The sequence below is a fragment of the Mustelus asterias genome, unplaced genomic scaffold (genome assembly GCF_964213995.1).
Source record: "Mustelus asterias unplaced genomic scaffold, sMusAst1.hap1.1 HAP1_SCAFFOLD_218, whole genome shotgun sequence".
Taxonomy (NCBI): Eukaryota; Metazoa; Chordata; class Chondrichthyes; order Carcharhiniformes; family Triakidae; genus Mustelus; species Mustelus asterias.
This window is the reverse complement of record NW_027590203.1, coordinates 331,734-353,114: the sequence shown is the minus strand read 5'-3', so window position 1 is coordinate 353,114 and position 21,381 is coordinate 331,734. Positions and strand designations below refer to the sequence as shown.

General features: G+C 47.5%; 1 protein-coding gene across 1 annotated transcript in view; it reads left to right on the top strand.

Annotated features, from left to right (window-relative positions):
• The window catches only part of LOC144485766 (ankyrin repeat and fibronectin type-III domain-containing protein 1-like), a 173,779-nt gene extending 159,863 nt beyond the window's left edge, over positions 1-13,916 (top strand). Inside the window, exons 17-19 of the mRNA XM_078203853.1 lie at positions 4,210-4,376; positions 7,178-7,385; positions 12,233-13,916. Of these exons, the coding sequence (XP_078059979.1) occupies positions 4,210-4,376; positions 7,178-7,385; positions 12,233-12,678 (821 nt within the window). The 3' untranslated portion in view covers positions 12,679-13,916. The remainder of the gene's footprint in view (positions 1-4,209; positions 4,377-7,177; positions 7,386-12,232) is intronic.
• The last annotated feature ends 7,465 nt before the right edge of the window (positions 13,917-21,381 follow it).

Sequence of the window (21,381 nt, the reverse complement as noted above, 5' to 3'; positions counted from 1 at the left end):
CTTTTCCCCGGGGTAGGGCGTAGGTTTAAGGTGAGAGGGGAAAGATTTAAAAGGAACCTGAGGGGCAACTTTTCCACACAGAGGGTGGTGCGTGTGTGGAATGAGCTGCCAGAGGAGATGATAGAGACGGGTACAATTACAACATTGAAAAGATATTTGGACAGGTACATGGATGGGAAAGGTTTAGAGGGATATGGGCCCAATGCAGGCAAATGGGACTAGTTCAGTTTAGGAAACCTGGTCGGCATGGACGAGTTGGGCTGAAGGGCCTGTTTCCCTGCTGTACTGGGTCAATGAATGACGCAATGAGTGCTGGGACCTTTGCTGTTTGTAATATATATAAATGATTTGGAGGAAAATGTAACTGGATTGATTAGTAAGTTTGCGGACGACACAAAGGTTGGTGGATTTGCGGATAGTGATGAGGACCATCAGAGGATACAGCAGGATATAGATCAGTTGGAGATTTGGGCGGAGAGATGGCAGATGGAGTTTAATCCGGACAAATGTGAGGTAATGCATTTTGGAAGGTCTAATACAGATAGGAAATATACAGTAAATGGCAGAATCCTTAAGAGTATTGATAGGCAGAGGGATCTGGGTGTACAGGTACACAGGTCGCTGAAAGTGGCAATGCAGGTGGAGAAGGTAGTCAAGAAGGCATGCGGCATGCTTGCCTTCATCAGCTGGGGTATTGAGTTTAAAAATTGGCAAGTCATGTTGCAGCTTTATAGAACCTTAGTTAGACCGCACTTGGAATATAGTATTCAATTCTGGTCACCACACTACCAGGAGGATGTGGAGGCTTTGGAGAGGGTACAGAAAAGATTTACCAGGATGTTGCCTAGCATGGAGGGCATTAGCTATGAGGAGAGGTTGGAGAAACTTGGTTTGTTCTCACTGGAGCGACGCAGGTTGAGGGGAGACCTGATAGAAGCCTACAAGATTATGAGGGGCATGGACAGAGTGGATAGTCAGAAGCTTTTTCCCAGGGTGGAAGAGTCAATCACTAGGGGGGCACAGGTTTAAGGTGCGAGGGGCAAGGTTTAAAGGAGATGTACGAGGCAGATTTTTTACACAGTGGGTGGTGGGTGCCTGGAACTCGTTGCCGGGGGAGGTAGTGGAAGCAGATACAAGAGTGAGTTTTAAGGGGCGTCTTGACAAATAGGAATAGGATGGGAATAGAGGGATATGGTCCCCGGAAGGGTAGGGGATTTTAGTTAAGTCGGGCAGCATGGTCGGTGCAGGCTTGGAGGGCCGAAGGGCCTGTTCCTGTGCTGTAATTTTCTTTGTTTGTTCTCTGACTCTATGGGCCTGATTTTACCATTTTGATTCTAAGTGCTGAATCTGGGCGCAATTCAGATCTGACTTATAAACCCATCCTCGGGTGTCCCCATACACACTGAGCCTGGAAAAATATCAGCGATTCTGAATCACGCTGCAGGAGCCTGTGGGCAGGGCTTATTGATGCACTATCAATCGAGCAAAGACTAGTTTGTATGCAAGAACAAATAGGCTTTTATTAGCAAAAGACTTGGAGCACACCCATGCCGATGAACTGGTCCAGAGACTGAGGCAGGGGAAAGGGAGCAGTCACCTTTATACCTGGACCAGGAGGGGGGAGGAGTCCCGGGCAGGGCTGGCAGGGGCATGTCCAGGCATGTCACACACACACACACAGGCAATAAGCTTAACAGTGGTTTACCACACTTATCACGCCCGAAACGCTGCAGCTCCGATCGGAGTCTCCAACTGCGCATGCGCAGAGAAAAAATAGAAAAACACTCCCCTGCCACATCGCTCCCAGGCCGCAAAAAGTGGATAAAGCGGCGCGGGAGTGATGGCCCCCCACAGACATCGCCCCACCCCCACAACATAACTGCCCCTCTTATCCACCCACCCCCCTGCTACCCAGACCGATCGCGGTCCCCTGCCCCCCTTCCCCCCCCACCGATCGCCCGCAGAGTGGCAGCGGACACCCCGCTGCTCCTGTCCCCCCTCACCTCTCTCCACCAGAGAATGATTGGACCTCCCTCCTCCTCCCTCCCTCCCCCCACAACCGATCTGAGTCAGAGCACCGTTGGAAGCTCTGAACTTATCTCTTCAGCAGCTTGAGCGCCCGAAACAGACCTTTGCCGAGCAGGTCTGTTTCGCGCCGAATCTGGACGGGCGAACGCGGTGATAAAGGGGAAAATGCTGATAAAGTTGGGCGGGCAGCTCATTAATTCAATTTTAATGCATGCAAATGCATTTTAATCGCCGTTGGGCCCGTTTTGGGCGCGGTGCCGATCGCGGTCATTTTTGGGCCTTGGTAAAGGGGAAATCGGCACGGACACGGGTGCAGATCGCGCTACTCACCTCACGCCCGACTTCACCAAATTTTCGCGCCCAAAAACGGGCGCAACGCGACGGTAAAATCGGGCCCTATGAGTTCAAAAATAGGAACTTAGGGAGAGTAGGTCAACTTAGGGAGAGGAGTGGGTCATCCAGCCACCATCTACCTACCTTTGCACAAGCACGTGCTGAGTGGCCTCTTGTGCTATATCCTTCTATGAGTTTATAGAGAGAAACCTTTCCCATAAGACAGAGAACAGAAGTAGGCCATTCGGCCCATCGAGCCTGCTCCACCATCCAATGAGATCATGACTGATCTGATGGGATAATCTTCAATTCCACTTTCCCACCTTATCCCCATAACCCGTGACTCTCTGACTGATTAAAAATCTGTCTATCTCAGCCTTGAGCATATTTAACGACCCAGCCTCTACAGCCCTCTGCGGGAAATAATTCCACAGATTCACCACCCTCTGAGAGAAGAAATTCCTCCTCATCTCTGTCTTTGATAGATGACTTCTGGTGAGAAAGTCTGAAACAAAAGGATATAATCTTAAAAGTTAAAGATACACCGTGTTAATCATATATTAATTTTATTAAATGGTGCAGGACTCGCGCGTGTTGATATAAAGAGCAAGAGACCAAAGCTGCAGGGATTGGGTTAGGAGGTGCATGCTTATAACACGTACCTCTGAAAATAAATGCTTATCGAATCGTGTAAAGATTGGCTGCAGTTGAACCCTTCACCACCTGGTTTTCTCGGTATAACAGGATGTCCAGGGCTGAAATCAGGAAGGAATTTTCACATAAACGGGAGTTAGTGGAACTCTGGAACTGTCCCCCCCAAACAGCTGCGGAGGTTGCAAGGGCATCATTTTAAAATTTCAAACTGAGATTGATAGATTTTTGTTAGGCAAAGGGTAGTCGAACCCTAATGGTGAATATTCACTCACTCTCAGGAACACTGCTACCATATAGAATTCCCAACAGCGCCACCATATAGAATTCCAAACACTGCTACCATATAGAATTCCAAACATTGCCACCATACAGAATTCCAAATGCCACCACCATATAGAATTCCAAACAGCATCATATAGAATTCCAAACACTGCCACCAAATAGACCATAGAACATTACAGCACAGTACAGGCCCTTCGGCCCTCAATGTTGCACCGACCAGTGAAACCAATCTAAAGCCCATCTAACCTACACTATTCCAATATCATCCATATGTTTATCCAATGACCCTTTAAATGCCCTTAATGTTGACGAGTCCACCATATAGAATTCCAAACACTGCCACCATATATAATTCCACATGCCGCTACCATATAGAATTCCAAACGCCGCTACCATATAGAATTCCAAACACTGCCACCATATAGAATTCCAAACACCGCTACCATATAGAATTCCAAACACTGCCACCATATAGAATTCCAAACACCGCTACCATATAGAATTCCAAACACCGCTACCATATAGAATTCCAAACACTGCTACCATACAGAATTCCAAACACTGCCACCATACAGAATTCCAAACACTGCCACCATATAGAATTCCAAACACTGCCACCGTATAGAATTCCAAACACTGCCACCATACAGAATTCCAAACACTACCACCATATAGAATTCCAAACACTGCCACCGTATAGAATTCCAAAAGGCACCATATAGAATTCCAAACACTGCCACCATATAGAATTCCAAACACTGCCACCATACAGAATTCCAAAAGGCACCATATAGAATTCCAAACAATACAATTGTATAGAATTCCAAACAGCATTAGGCAATGTCACTTCTCCTTTCTTCTTATATATAAGGAAATGACAGTGTATTAATCTGGAACAATTGGTTGTTACAGTGCATTTCTCCACCTATGAGCAGGAGCTCTTTGCAAAGTACTGCCAGACTTCCATTTTATTGGAGCTCGACTCATTGCTATCCCAGCAAGCTTTGAGGGAAGCTATCGCCAACACTGAACTGATCGAAGCAAAGGAGAAACACGGCCAAGTGACGGACCTCATTCAGGTAGCTGGCACGCCAACCATGATGCTCCATCACTACTGATGGTACTGATAGGAAACAGGCACCAACCGACCCTTAGATTGATAAGACTCACTCTCTTCCTTTCCATTCCTTCCTCATTCACTCACACTTCCCTTTCTCCCTTCCTTCCTTTCTTTTCCTCCTTCCTTCTCTCTCCCTCTCCCTCCCTCCCTCTCACTCCCTTCATCCCACTCCCTACCTGCTCTCCCCCTACTTTCCCTCTCCCTCCCCACTTCATCCTTCCCTCCCTCTCTTTACCCCACCTTTCCCTCTCCCTTCCTTTCTCTCCCTCCTTCCTTCCCTCTCCCTCTCCCTCCCTACCTCCCTCTCACTCCCTTCATCCCACTCCCTACCCTCTCTCCCCCTACTTTCCCTCTCTCTCACCACTTCTTCCTTCCCTCCCTCTCTTTACCCCACTCTTCCCTCTCCCTTCCTTTCTCTCTCACAAAGAACAAAGAAAATTACAGCACAGGAACAGGCCCTTCGGCCCTCCAAGCCTGCACCGACCATGCTGCCTGACTTAACTAAAACCCCTATGCTTCCGGGGACCATATCCCTCTATTCCCATCCTATTCATGTACTTGTCAAGACGCCCCTTAAAAGTCACTACCGTATCCGCTTCCACTACCTCCCCCGGCAACAAGTTCCAGGCACCCACCACCCTCTGTGTAAAAAATCTGCCTCATACATCTCCTTTAAACCTTGCCCCTCGCACCTTAAACCTATGCCCCCTAGTAATTGACTCTTCCACCCTGGGAAAAAGCTTCTGACTATCCACTCTGTCTATGCCTCTCATAATCTTGTAGACTTCTATCAGGTCTACCCTCAACCTCCGTCGCTCCAGTGAGAACAAACCAAGTTTCTCCAACCTCTCCTCATAGCTAATGCCCTCCATGCCAGGCAACATCTTTTCTGTACCCTCTCCAAAGCCTCCACATCCTTCTGGTAGTGTGGCAACCAGAATTGAACACTATATTCCAAGTGCGGCCTCACTAAGGTTCTATAAAGCGGCAACATGACTTGCCAATTTGTAAACTCAATGCCCCGGCCGATGAAGGCAAGCATGCTGTATGCCTTCTTGACTACCTTCTCCACCTGCATTGCCACTTTCAGTGACCTGTGTACCTGTATACCCAGATCCCTTTGCCTATCAATACTCCTAAGGGTTCTGCCATTTACTGTATATTTCCTATCTGTATTAGACCTTCCAAAATGCATTATCTCACATTTGTCCGGATTAAACTCCATCTGCCATCTCTCCGCCCAAGTCTCCAACCGATCTACATCCTGTTGTATCCTCTGATGGTCCTCATCGCTATCTGCAAATCCACCAACCTTTGTGTCGTCTGCAAACGTACTAATCAATCCAGTTACATTTTCCTCCAAATGATTTATATATATTACAAACAGCAAAGGTCCCAGCACTGATCCCTGAGGAATGCCACTTGTCACAGCCCTCCATTCAGAAACACACCCTTCCACTGCTACCCTCTGTCTTCTTTGACTGAGCCAGTTCTGTATCCATCTTGCCAGCTCACCTCTGATCCCATGCGACTTCACCTTCTGCACCAGTCTGCCATGAGGGACCGTGTCAAAGGCCTTACTGAAGTCCATGTAGACAACATCCACTGCCCTACCCTCATCAATCAGCTTCGTCACTTCCTCGGAAAACTCGATCAAGTTCGTGAGACATGACCTCCCCTTCACAAAACCATGTTGCCTCTCACTAACACGTCCACTTATTTCCAAGTGGGAATAAATCCTGTCTCGAAGAATCCTCTCCAATAATTTCCCTACCACTGATGTAAGGCTCACCGGCCTGTAAGTATCTGGATTATTCTTGCTACCCTTCTTAAACAAAGGAACAACATTGGCTGTTCTCCAATCCTCTGGGACCTCCCCTGTAGCCAGTGAGGATACAAAGATTTCTCTCACGGCCCCAGCAATTTCCTCCCTTGCCTCTCTCAGTATTCTGGGCTATATCCCACCAGGCCCTGGAGACTTGTCTACCTTGATGTTTCTCAAGAACCCCAATACCTCCTCCTTTTTGATCTCAACATGACTCAAACTATCTACACATCCTTTCCCAGACTCATCATCCACTGAGTCCTCCTCTTTGGTGAATACTGACGCAAAGTACTCATTTAATACCTCACCCATTTCCTCTGGCTCCACACATAGATTCCCTGCCTTGTCCTTGAGTGGGCCAACCCCCTCCCTGGCTACCCTCTTGCTCTTTATATACGTGTAAAAAGCCTTGGGGTTTTCCTTAATCCTGCTGGCCAATGCTTTTTCATGACCCCTTTTAGCTCTTCTTACTCCTTGCTTAAGTTTCTTTCTACTTTCCTTGTATTCCACACTTGCTTCGTGTGTTCCCAGCCTCCTAGCTTTGACAAATGCTTCCTTTTTCTCATTTCCTAGGCTCACAATATCTCTCGTTATCTCTCATTCCTTCTCTCTCCCTCTCCCTCCCTTCCTCACTCTCACTCCCTTCATCCCACTCCCTATCCTTTCTCCCCCTACTTTCCTTCTCCCTCCCCACTTCTTCCTTTCCTCCCTCTCTTTACCCACCTCCCCACCTCCCTCCCTTCCTCTTCCTTCCCTTTCCCCCTCTGCCTATATCCATCCCTCTCCTTTTCTCTTTCCTTCCCTTCTTCACCCTCCCCCTCTTTTTCTCCTTCCCCTATCCCTCTCTCTTCCTCTGCTTCCATCCCCCCCTTCCCCTCTCTCCCTCCCTGTCCCGAAGGGTATTTAGTAATAAGCTGGATTTGTTTCAATTTTAGCGCTTGGATGATATTTGGCGGGAGGTTCGTTGGATCACGGATGTGTTGCAGTACGCGCGGTACAGGCAGCCCCCGACTGGGACCCCGCTCTGCTGGATCCTGGAGATGTCGGCCATTGTGGGGGTAAATGAGAAGCTGGAAGCAGTCGCAGAACACCCCAGTTCCACCGCCTGTTCTCCAGACTGTGACAGGAACAAGGAACCCTCAGGTGTGTGTTTATTGAAAAAAGGCCTGTGAGGGGTGACATGGTAGCACAGTGGTTAGCACTGCTGCCTCACAGCGCCAGGGACCCGGGTTCGATTCCCGGCTCGGGTCACTGTCTGTGTGAAGTCTGCACGTTCTCCCCGTGTCTGCATGGGTTTCCTCCGGGTGCTCCGGTTTCCTCTCACAGCCCAAAGATGTGCGGGTTAGGTTGATTGGCCATGCTAAATTGACCCTTAGTGTCCCAGGATGCGTAGGTTAGAGGGATTAGCGTTGTAAATATGTGGGGTTACAGGGATAGGGCCTGAGTGGGATTGTTCTTGGGGTGCAGACTTGACGGGCTGAATGGCCTCTTTCTGCACTATAGGGATTCTATGATTCTATGAATTGGTGAATGAGAGAATTGTCCTTTACTATTGGGCCCTAGTTTCAGGATTAACACATTTGCTGAGAGTTACACTCCCCTCTGTCTTGTGAAATGAGTTTTCCAGTTAAGGGCGGCACGGTGGCACAGTGGTTAGCACTGTTGCCACACGGCGTCACAGACCTGGGTTCAATTCCAACCTTGGGTCACTGTCTGTGCAGAGTCTTCACATTCTCCCCATGTCTGGGTGGGTTTCCTCCGGGTGCTCCGGTTTCTTCCCACAGTCCAAAGATGTGCGGGTTAGGTGCATTGGCCATGCTAGATTGCCCCTTAGTGTCAGGAGGACTAGCTGGGTAAATACTTGGGATTATAGGGATAGGGCCTGGGTGGGATTGTTGTCAGGGCAGACTGGAGGGAGGGAGCAGTAGAAGGCTATGTTGAAAGGGTGAGATAAATCAGGGTGGGAGGAGGTTTGTGTGGAGAATCAACAGTTGGACAGGCGGGTGGCACAGTGGTAGAGTTGGGAGGGTGTTGGCATGGGAGTGCTTAACATTGACACTGGACCCCATGGCATCTCATGCCACAACGTCCGACATAGAAACATAGAAACATAGAAAAACTACAGCACAATACAGGCCCTTCAGCCCACAAAGTTGTGCCGAACATGTCCCTACCTTAGCGATTACTAGGCTTACCTATAACCCTCTATCTTACTAAGTTCCATGTATTTATCTAAAAGTTTCTTAAAAGACACTATCGAATCCGCCTCCACCACCGTTGCTGGCAGCCCATTCCACGCACCCACCAACCTCTGAGTGAAAAACTTACCCCTGACATCTCCTCTGTACCTACTCCCCAGCACCTTAAACCTGTGTCCTCTTGTGGCAACCATTTCAGCCCTTGGAAAAAGCCTCTATCCACTCGATCTATACCTCTCAACATCTTATACACCTCTATCAGGTCACCTCTCATCCTTCGTCTCTCCAAGGAGAAAAGGCCGAGCTCACTCAACCTATCCTCATAAGGCATGCCCCCCAACCCAGGCAACATCCTTGTAAATCTCCTCTGCACCATTTCTATGGCTTCCACATCCTTCCTGTAATGAGGCGACCAGAACTAAGCACAGTACTCCAAGTGGGGTCTGACCAGGGCCCTATATAGCTGCAACATTATCTCACGACTCCTAAACTCAATTCCTCGATTGATGAAGGCCAGTACACCATACGCCTTCTTAACCACAGCCTCAACCTGCACAGCTGCTTTGAGCGTCCTATGAACTCGGACCCCAAGATCCTTCTGATCTTCCACTCTGCCAAGAGTCCGACCATTAATATTATATTCCGCCATCCTATTTGACCTGCCAAAATGAACCACCTCAGTGCCGTCAGTGGTGGTGGAGGCAAACTCAATAGGGTCTTTTAAGAGACTCCTGGATGAGTACATGGGACCTAATAGGATGGAGGGTTATAGGTAGGCCTAAAAGGTAGGGATATGTTCGGCACAACTTGTGGTGCCGAAGGGCCTGTTTTGTGCTGTAGTTTTTCTATGTTCTATGTTTCTACCTCACACTTATCTGGGTTAAACTCCATCTGCCACTTCTCCGCCCAGTCTTGCATCCTATCAATGTCTCGCTGCAACTTCTGACATACCTCCACACTATCCACAACACCTCCAACCTTTGTGTCATCAGCAAACTTACCAACCCATCCCTCCACTTCCTCATCCAGGTCATTTATAAAAATCATAAAGAGTAAGGGTCCCAGAACAGATCCCTGGGGCACTCCACTGGTGACCACCCTCCATTCAGAATATGACCCATCTATAACCTACATGGGCAAGGAGACCTCCTGCTGATTATAATGTACTGTCCCCCCCTCAACTAATGAATGAGTGTCCCCTCCTCCTGTTGAGCACCACTTGGAAGAAGCACTGAGGGTGGCAAGGGCACAGAATGTACCCTGTGTGGGGGACTTCACTGTCCAGCACCATGAGGGGCTTGGTAGTACCACCACAGACTGTGCTGGTTGGCTCTTAATGGACTGATAGACTGGGAATGCAGCAGGTGGTGAGGGAACAAGAGGGAAGAATGTACTGGACCTCACCCTCACCAACCTGCATCTGTCCATCTCACTATCAGTGACCAGTGCACAGAATGGGCAGTAAGTTCTGTGTAATTCATTGAAGTGTCACTATTCTAGAAGAACATAGGATGTAGCAGCAAGAATAGACCATTTGGCCCGTCGATCCTGCTATAAGACCATAAGACATAGGAGCAGAATTAGGCCACTCGACCCATCGAGTCTGCTCCACCATTCAATCATGGCTGATATTTTTCTCATCCCCATTCTCCTGCCTTTTCCCCATAACCCCTGACCCCCTTATTAACTAAGAACCTATCTATCGCTGTCTTAAAGACACTCAATGACCTGCTGCTCCATTCAATTTGATCATGGCTGGTCTTGGGCTTCAACTCCACTTTCCCACCCACTCCCCATATCCCTTAATTCCCCGAGAGATCACAAATCCGTCTATCCCAGCCTTAAGTATATTACTCCAATGATGGAGTATCTACAACCCTCGGGAATCCAAAGATTCACAACCCTCTGAGCAAAGGAATCTCTCCTCATCTCAGTCCTAAATTATCATCCCCCCTTGTCCTGAGACTATGCACATTCTAGAATCTCCAGCCAGGGGAAGCAACCTCTCAGTATCGACCCTGACAAAACTCTTCAGAATCTTGTATGTTTCAATCAAATGGATTTCCATTCTTCTCATTTCCAAAGTGCATCGGCCCAATTTCCTCAGATTTAATGGGAAGATGGTGGCGTTTTTAAAATTAATTTGTGGGACATGGGCGTCACTGGCTGGGCCAGCATTTATTGATCATCCCTAGTCGCACTTGGAGGGCAGTTGAGAGTCAACCACATTGCTGTGGCTCTGGAGTCACATGTAGGCCAGACCGGGTAAGGACAGCAAATTTTCTTCCCTAAAGGACATTAGTGAACCAGATGGGTTTTTCCGACAATCGGCAATGGTTTCATGGTCATCAGTAGATTCTTCATTCCAGATATTTTTTAAGGAATTCAAATTCCACCATCTGCCGTGGCGGGATTCGAACCCGGGTCCCAGAACATTACTGAGTTTCTGGATTAATAATCTAACGATAGCAGCACGAGGCCATTGCCTCCCCTTAGTGGTATTGTTGCTGGACTAGTAATCCACAGACCCAGAGGAACGCTCTGGATCCTGGGTTCAAATCCCACCACGGCAGATGGTGAAATTCGAATTCAATACAAATCTGGAACTAAAGGTCAACCAATCACCATAAAAATATTGTCAATTGTTGTAAAAATCCATCTGGTTCACTAATGTCCCTTTAGGCAAGGAAATCTGCCGTCTTTATCCAGTCTAGCCAACCGCACAGTGGCACAGTGGTTAGCACTGCTGCCTCACAGCGCCAGGGACCCGGGTTAAAAACATAAGAACATAAGAAATAGGAGCAGGAGTAGGCCATCTAGCCCCTCGTGCCTGCCCCGCCATTCAATAAGATCATGGCTGATCTGAAGTGGATCAGTTCCACTTACCCGCCTGATCCCTATAATCCCTAATTCCCTTACCGATCAGGAATCCATCTATCCATGATTTAAACATATTCAACGAGGTAGCCTCCGCCACTTCAGTGGGCAGAGAATTCCAGAGATTCACCACCCTCTGAGAGAAGAAGTTCCTCCTCAACTCTGTCCTAAACTGACCCCCCCTTTATTTTGAGGCTGTGCCCTCTAGTTCTAGCTTCCTTTCTAAGTGGAAAGAATCTCTCCACCTCTACCCTATCCAGCCCCTTCATTATCTTATAGGTCTCTAAAAGATCCCCCCTCAGCCTTCTAAATTCCAACGAGTACAAACCCAATCTGCTCAGTCTCTCCTCATAATCAACACCCCTCATCTCTGGTATCAACCTGGTGAACCTTCTCTGCACTCCCTCCAAGGCCAATATATCCTTCCGCAAATAAGGGGACCGACACTGCACACAGTATTCCAGCTGCGGCCTCACCAATGCCCTGTACAGATGCAGCAAGACATCTCTGCTTTTATATTCTATCCCCCTTGCGGGTTCAATTCCCGGCTTGGGTCACTGTCTGTGCGGAGTCTGCACGCTCTCCCCGTGTCTGCGTGGGTTTCCTCCAGGTGCTCCGGTTTCCTCCCACAGTCCGAAAGACGTGCGGGTTAGGGTGCATTGGCCGTGCTAAATTCTCCCTCAGTGTACCTGAACAGGCGCCGGAGTGTGGCGACTGGGGGATTTTCAACTTCATTGCAGTGTTAATGTAAGCCTACTTGTGACACTAATAAATAAACTTGAACTTACATGTGACTCCAGGACCACAGCAATGTGGTTGACTCTTAACCGCCCTCGGGGATGGGTAATCAGTGCTAGCCCAGCCCACATCCCATGAACGAATTAAAAAGATTTATTTATCTTCAATCTCTTTCAGTTTGTAAAGAAGTCACAGACGAAGATGATGTTTTCTGGCCAATGGAAGGGGACTGCGATTCGGAACGCTCCCTGAGCTCCGATCGGCTGGATTCGATGGGCCCTCAGGCCAGTGCGGACCATCACTCCGAGACGAACAGTGTGACGGACACAGATGGCCAAGGCCCACGGCACCGCCTTGCCTCCCACAGGGAGCAGCACAGACACAGTGGAGCTGTCAAAATGTTCCACCGGACTGGCAGCCTGGAATTTACAGAGCGGACACTGAAGGAAGGCAACCCCTACAAGTTCTGGTCGCAGCCAGGATCGCTGGATGAAGACACGGAGGAGACTGATCGCGAAGGGTCCTACAGCTACAGCGCTGAGATTGTCCGACACATCAGTCTACCCGGATGCAGTCTGGTCGAGTGGATCAAGACCTCGCAGGAGACTTCCGAATCCTGTTAACCTTAAAGCTGGACTAACTGCTCCGATGTAAAATATTCAAAGCTCTGAATAAAGAGTCACAGAGTATCTTGGAGATGTTTTTTTGACAAAGGGTCACTTGCAGCAAGTTAGAAGATGCCAGCCAGTGTTCCCTGGGGCCTGCAGTCCAATCCAGGTGAAGGGAGTTAGGTCTCTCCCTCTGCCCTTGGGGTGAGTGTGGGAAATCACCTGGGGACACGTCAGTCTGAACTGTTAAACCTCACCCTGTCTCCACGGTTGTCGCCCTCTCGATGGCCAAGGGCAATGGTTGGCAGGTGTGCAAAGTGGAAAGACATGCACCAGCCCTCAAGCTGGGAGCTGAGTGGGATGGATTTGAGGGAGCCTTGCTCGGTGTCCAACCAAGCTTTCGAAGGGAAGCCGGCGGAGCTTCAGGACCAATGGAAGCTAGGAGGACCTAGACGATCAATGTTTAAGGACCAGGTTTCTGTTGGCAACTCATTGTACCATCCGTCCGTCCATTTCCAACATTTTCACCTTTAATATAGAATGATCAGCAACACAGGAGGCCATTCAGCCTATCGTGCATGCATTGCCTTTACAAGTGCTATCCAATTCGTCCCCCTCCCCCACTCTTTCCCCGATGACCTGCAAATCTTTCCTTCCCAAGTATTTATCCAGTTCCCTTTTGAAAATGTTAGACAAATAATTATGTGGTTTATTACAATTTCTTTGGGCAAATACTGAGTATGGCTAATTAAGGGATCTCTGTAAAGGTTAAATGTCTCATCACAAGGGACTAGGGAATCTATGTAAAACTGTCAGAAAGTTTAAGTAAAATTCCACAACCCGGGAAAGGAACATGTTAATATTAACAAAGACTGCTTATTGTGGACGAACAGCTAGCTAGTATGCCTAGTGACCTCTGTAATACTTAGATGACCTGAATTAGCAGAGGGAGCGAGCAGTGCAAGGCTGAGCCTGGTAGCAACAAGCACTCGGGAAGAGGTTACAAGGGGCCAGAGGGAGATAAGAAAGACAGATAGTTCTTGGGTTGGTGGACACCCTGCCTTGTGAACATCCCCCAATTGTTTCATGTAAAACTTAAAACCAGACAATGTTGGAATGTAAATAATGCCTTGCCTGTGTGACTTACAAAGTATAAATATTGTATGGTTCTTCAGCGAGGGAGAGTCTGCTTCAGAGACCTCTCTCTCAGGCTGCGCCCTCCCCGCACATTGGCTAATAAACGATCGTTCTGTACTGGGTCTCCTGAGATTATTGTTCCAGAACAATGGCGTCACGAGCAGGATACCCATATCGGATCGTCAGAAGGGCTCTGCAAAAGGGGTGAGTATATTTTATTTACCACCTGTAGCTAGTGCAGGAAACCTGTCCAAAAACAAGCTGGTCAAGTACCATAGAATCTGGGGGAGGAGAACTCGGTACAGGGAGAGGCGTGTGGGTTGGGGGCAGAGATGTGCAGGTGGAACTATCGGCTGATAAGATCGTACAACCGCACCCCTTGTGGCCAAAAAGGCACAAATAGGTTTGCAAGTGGCATGCTGGCACAATAGTTAGCACTGCTGCCTCACAGCGCCAGGGACCGGGGTTCGATTCCCGGCTTGGGTCACTGTCTGTGCAGAGTCTACACGTTCTCCCCGCGTCTGTATGGGTTTCCTCCGGGTGCTCCGGTTTCCTCCCACAGTCCAAAGATGTGCTGGTTAGGTGCATTGGTCATGCTAAATTGCCCCTTAGTGTCAGGGGGACTAGCTAGGGTAAATGCATGGGGTTGTGGGGATAGGGCCTGGGTGGGATTGTGGTCGGTGCAGACTCGATGGGCCGAATGGCCTCCTTCTGCACTATAGGGATTCTATGATTCAATGATACAGTTGATTTGTTGCTAAATTGCCCAGAAACTTACGTTACGTGATGTAAGATTTGATTGTGGATTTGTGGGAACTCAGTTAAATGTGGAAACTTTAAGCTTAGTCTCAAGGAATTTGGAATGAGTGTGAGAGCTTTATCCTACAGTGCAGAAGGAGGCCATTCGTCCCATCGAGTCTGCACCGACCTCAATCTCACCCAGGCCCCATCCCCGTAACCTCAAGTATTTACCCTGCTAATCCCCCTGACACTAAGGGGCAATTTAGCACGGCCAATCCACCTAACACGCACAACTTTGGAAGGAAACTGGAGCACCCGGAGGAAACCCACGCAGACATGGGGAGAACGCGCAGACTCCACCCAAGCCGGGAATCGAACACAGGTCCCTGGCGTTGTGAGGCAGCAGTGCTAACCACTGTGCCACCGTGCCGCCCATCTGTGATGAGATGTGAGAATCTGTGTGTGTCGTCTGTTTTATGTGGACGGTCACAGGTTTGTGTTACTGTAGCTTTGGGCTTCTCTTTCTGGGGAGTTAACCTTGCCTTGCGTTTTAATTACAGGCATATCAAAAGTTTAAAAACAGAACCACAACAAGTGCTGACATAATTCAGGTTCAAAGAGTTATTCCTGACGTGATTGGCACAATGGGAAAGAAAAGTTTTGAGATTGGATACTGAGGAGAAAGTTCAAAAGGAGAGATTGTTAAACAAAAATGAGTCCCCGACCAAGTTCTTGTTAGATTAAAACAAAAGAAGGGTGGTGACATAATGATGTCCATCTGAGAACTGTTATGGGGTTGCTCATTGAAGACGGATTTGAGGAAGAATTTCTTCTCTCAAAGAGTGGTAAAGAACATAAGAACTCGGAGCAGGAATAGGCCATCTGGCCCCTCGAGCCTGCTCCGCCATTCAATAAGATCATGGCTGATCTTTTCGTAGACTCAGCTCCACTTACCCGCCCGCTGACCATAACCCTTAATTCCTTTACTGTTCGAAAATGTATCTATCCTTGCCTTAAAAACATTCAATGAGGTAGCTTCAACTGCTTCAATGGGCAGAGAATTCCACAGATTCACAACCCTTTGTGTGAAGAAGTTCCTCCTCAACTCAGTCCTAAATCTGCTCCCCCTTATTTTGAGGCCATGCCCCCTAGTTCTGGTTTCACCCGCCAGTGGAAATAACCTCCCTGCTTCTATCTTATCTATTTCCTTCATAGTTTTATATGTTTCGATAAGATCCCCCTCTCATTCTTCTAAATTCCAATGAGTATAGCCCCAGTCTACTCAGTCTCTCCTCATAAGCCAACCCTCTCAACTCCGGAATCAACCCAGTGAATCTCCTGTGCATCCCCTCCAGTGCCAGTATATCCTTTCTCAAGTCAGGTTTCTTCCCACACCCTGAAGATGTGTTGGTTAGGCAGATTCTCTCTCTCGTTTCCTTCTCTATGAACGGTATGCTTTGTCTGTATAGGGCGCAAGAAACAATACTTTTCTCTGTATACTAATACATGTGACAATAATAAATCAAATCAAATCAAATCAAATGGATTACCATACTAAATTGCCCCTTAATGTCTGGGGGACTATTGCAGTAAATATGTGGGGTTCCGGGGATAGGGCCTGGGTGGGATTGTGGTCGGTGCAGGCTCGATGGGCCGAATGGCCTCCTTCCGCACTGTAGGGATTCTATGATTCTATGCCAACTAGCAAATAATTAATTCTTGTCTGTTAACATCTGAAGATGTGTTTATACCTTTACGAGAATTGGGAATTACAGAATTTTAACTTTCTGACTTGTCAGATATATTCAGGTGAATTAATCCATTTTGCTCCTTGCTGGAATGTTAATCCCAAAAACCAGTGCTTGCTGTGGGAAGTCTGATGTAAACACATTGGCCTCTGAGTATCTGGCTATTAAAACCCACCAAGCCTGGGTGCAAGAAATTGGAAGTGATGAATTCATAGAAGAATCATAGAATCCTACAGTGCAGAAGGAGGCCATTCAGCCCATCAAGTCTGCACTGACAACAATCCCACCCAGACCCTATCCCCATAATCCCATGCATTTACCCTAGCTAGTCCCCCTGACACTAAGAGGCAATTTAGCACGGCCAATCCACCTAACCCGCACATCTTTGGAGTGTGGGAGGAAACCGGAGCATCCAGAGGAAACCCACACAGACACGGGGAGAAGGTGCAGACTCCACACAGACAGTGACCCGAGTTGGGAATCGAACCCTGGTCCCTGGCACTGTGAGGCAGCAGTGCTAACCACTGTGCCACCCTTGAATTAATTCTAATGAGTTGGTATTCTAAAAAAACAAATTGGAAAAATAATAATTGACATTGAAAGATATTTCAGGAAGAATACACACAGTCTATGTGGCTTCTATGGATAATAAAAGTTTAAAGTTTAAAATTTATTTATTAGTGTCACAAGTAAGGCTTACATTAACACTGCAATGAAGTTACCGTGAACAAAGTTTCATTTGACAAAGGGATGAAATAAACATTAATAGAAATCTGTCAGCCCAACAATACTGTTATTGAACTCAAGACAATTCTAAGATATAAAAGTTTAAAGTTTATGTATTAGTGTCACAAGTAGGCTTACATTAACACTGCAATGAAGTTACTGTGAAATTCCCCTAGTCGCCACACTCCGGCACCTGTTTGGATACACTGAGGGAGAATTTAGCACGGCCAACACACCCTAACCAGCACGTCTTTCAGACTGTGGGAGGAAACCGGAGCACCCGGAGGAAACCCACGCAGACAGTAACCCAAGCCGGGAATCGAACCCGGCGTCCCTGGCACTGCGAGGCAGCAGTGCTAACCACTGTGCCGTAACTTAGCAAGTTGCTATTGAATTGACGTAACCTAAGATATAAAGAACAAGGAGGCAAAATGTGTTAATGCCCGGAATCAAATAAAGATGTTTGATTTCTGACAAACAGAATAAGATAAGACAGTAAGTAACCTTTCTAAGGTGCACTGCTACCAAACAAAAACTTTAAGAGGAAGCTGATCTAATTTAAATTAAGAAAACATTCAGGAGGGAGATGATGAACTCCTCAACCATCTGCACCCACTGACTGTGTAAGTGGAGTAACTTGGAGTAACTTGATTGTGTAATTGGAGGTTAGGAGAGTGAGGGGTGACCTTATTCAAACATATCAGATCCCGAGGTGGCTTTACAGGGTAGATGGTGAGATGTTTTCACCCGGGGGAGAGTCTTGAACACGGGGGACATCGCTACAAGATAAAGGGCCGGTCATTTACAACTGAGGTGCGTAGAAATTTCTTCTCGCAGAGGGTGGTGAGTCTCTGGAATTCTCTGCCCCAAAGGGTGGTGGGGGCTGGATCATTCAAAGTATTTAAAGTGGAGGTGGATAAATATTTGAGAGATCAAGGAAAAGAGGGCAACAGTGAAACGGCACAGACAAGGAGTCTGTTTAGACCAGCCATGATTGTACTGAATGGCGGGGCAGGTTTGAAGGACCTGGTAGCCTACTCCTGCTTCTATTTCTTATGTTCTTGTGTAAGGGACCTGAGGATGTTCATGTACAAATGGTTGAAGGTGACATGGTTGTTAAAAAAGTAATTAAAAAGGCATAACGGACCCTGGAATTTATAAATAGTGGCATGGAGTACAAAAGGAATAGGGCCTATAAAAGGTGAAGGCGGGAAAATCTGTATGGGACCAGTAGAAATGGCAGAGGTGCTTAATGAGTACTTCGCCTCGGTTTTCACAGAGGAGAAGGACCTGGGTGGATGTACTGCGGGCTTGCGGTGGACTGAAAAGATTGAGTATGCGGACTTTAACAAAGAGGTTGTGCTGGAATCTTTGAATGGCATCAAGATAGATAAGTCGCCGGGTCCGGATGGGATGTACCCCAGGTTACTGTGGGAGGCGAGGGAAAAGATTGAAGAGCCTCTGGCAATGATCTTTGCGTCGTCGATGGAGACGGGAGAGGTGCCGGAGGATTGGAGGATTGCGGATGTGGTTCCTATTTTCAAGAAGGGGAATAGGGATAGCCCAGGAAATTACCGACCAGTGAGTCTAACCTCAGTGGTTGGTAAGCTGATGGAGAAGATCCTGAGGGACAAGATTTATGAGCATTTAGAGAGGTTTAGTATGCTCAAGAATACTCAGCATGGCTTTGTCAAAGGCAGATCGTGCCTTACGAGCCTGGTGGAGTTCTTCGAAAATGTGACTAAACACATTGACGAAGGGAAAGCGGTAGATGTGGTTTATATGGATTTTAGCAAGGCGTTCGATAAGGCTCCCCATGCAAGGCTTCTTGAAAAAGTGAGAGGGCATGGGATCCAAGGGGCTGCTGCCCTGTGGATCCAGAACTGGCTTGCCCAAAGGAGGCAGAGAGTGGGTATAGATGGGTCTTTTTCTAAATGGAGGTCGGTCACCAGTGGTGTGCCCCAGGGATCTGTTCTGGGACCCTTGCTGTTTGTCATTTTCATAAATGACCTGGATGAGGAAGCGGAGGGATGGGTTGGTAAGTTTGCCGACGACACGAAGGTTGGTGGGGTTGTGGATAGTCTGGAGGGATGTCAGAAGTTACAGAGGGACATGGATAGGATGCAAGACTGGGCGGAGAAGTGGCAGATGGACTTCAAACCAGATAAATGCGTAGTGGTCCATTTTGGCAGGTCAAATGGGATGAAGGAGTACAATATAAAGGGAAAGACTCTTAATACTGTAGAGGATCAGAAGGACCTTGGGGTCCGGGTCCATAGGGCTCTAAAATCGGCCCCGCAGGTGGAGGAGGTGGTTAAGAAGGCGTATGGTGTACTGGCCTTTATCAATTGAGGGATTGAGTTTAGGAGTCCGGGGATAATGATGCAGCTATATAAGACCCTCGTCAGACCCCACTTGGAGTACTGTGCTCAGTTCTGGTCGCCTCATTACAGGAAGGATGTGGAAAAGATTGAAAGGGTGCAGAGGAGATTTACAAGGATGTTGCCTGGATTGAGTGGCATGCCTTATGAAGATAGGCTGAGGGAGCTCAGTCTTTTCTCCTTGGAGAGACGTAGGATGAGAAGAGACCTAATAGAGGTATATAAGATGGTGAGAGGCATAGATCGGGTGGACTCTCAGAGGCTTTTTCCCAGGGTGGAAATGGCTGCTACGAGAGGACACAGGTTTAAGGTGCTGGGGGGTAGGTACAGGGGAAATGTTAGGGGGAAGTTTTTCACACAGAGGGTGGTGAGCGAGTGGAATCGGCTGCCGTCAGTGGTGGTGGAGGCAAACTCAATCGGGTCTTTTAAGAGACTCCTGGATGATTACATGGGACTTAATAGGATGGAGGGTTATAGGTAGGCCTAAAAGGTAGGGATATGTTCGGCACAAATTGTGGGGCCGAAGGGCCTGTTTTGTGCTGTAGTTTTCTATGTTTCTAAGTTTCTAAAAGCAAGGAAGGGCTGAAGGCCTCAACTAGAATATTGCCTCTAATTCTGGGCATCGGATTTAGGGAGGATGTGAAAGCTTTCGAAGGGGGTGCAAAAAAGATTGATGAGAATGTCTCGAGGGATGAGGGAGTTTGTTGATCTCCTTCAATAAGAGAATGTTGAGGGGAGATTGGATAAAGTATTGATAAACATGTGGGGACTTGGCAGAGTGTATATCGAAACTGTTCCCAATGGGGAAAGGGTGTCGAACCAGAGGAGGCTAGTTTGAGTTGTGTGGCGAAATAGCCGACTGCAAGAAAAGGAAAAGCGTTTTTATTCAGCAAGTGGTTAGGATCTGTAAATGAGGATCGGGGGCAGATACAAACAGAGCTTTCGAAAGGGGGATTGGATAACCTCCAGATGAGAAAAGGCCACAGGTCGAGGGGGAAAGGGCAGGGGAGTGGGACTAGATGAATTGCTAATCGACACGTCCACATGGTGGGAAGATCTGTGGAGTTGGGGCTCAAACATACAAATATTCACATTATCTCCCATCATTTGGTCATGATCCAAATGATATTGATTATATACCGAACTTGCCTCATTCTCCAGGCTAGAAAGGTTCACAACAATGGGGAATTCGATTTAGTAATTGGAGTAATAAGGTAAGGGATATGCCTTGTGTTAAAGGATCGGTTAATACAGGTGGTCGGGCCACATACCTTTCTGAATCTAAGCCGGATGTACCCGGCTAATATTGATGATGGAGAGGAAAGGAAACATTTGGCATCTGAGAGTTGGCCTAGCCCAAGGTAGCCAAAAGGGGGGAGTGTTGGAGGGAAGTAATGAATATGATTTCTAACAACAATTTCTTAAGGCAAATAGCGAGTATGGGTTATTAGGGGACCTCTATAAAGCTTAAATATCTCATCACAAGGGACGAGGGAATCTATGTTAAATTGTTGGAAAGTTGAAGTAAAATTCCACAAACAGGAAAAGAGCATGTTAATATTAACAAAGACTGCTTACTGTGGGTGAACAGCTAGTTAGTTTGTCTCGTGACCTCTGATTTGATTTGATTTGATTTATTGTCACATGTATTAACATACAGTGAAAAGTATTGTTTCTTGCGCGCTATACAGACAAAGCATACCGTTCATAGAGAAGGAAACGAGAGAGTGCAGAATGTAGTGTTACAGTCATAGCTAGGGTGTAGAGGAAGATCAGCTTAATGCGAGGTAGGTCCATTCAAAAGTCTGACAGCAGCAGGGAGGAAGCTGTTCTTGAGTCGGTTGGTACGTGACCTCAGACTTTCGTATCTTTTTCCCGAAGGAAGAAAGTGGAAGAGAGAATGTCCGGGGTGCGTGGGGTCCTTAATTTTGCTGGCTGCTTTGCCGAGGCAGCAGGAAGTGTAGACAGAGTCAATGGATGGGAGG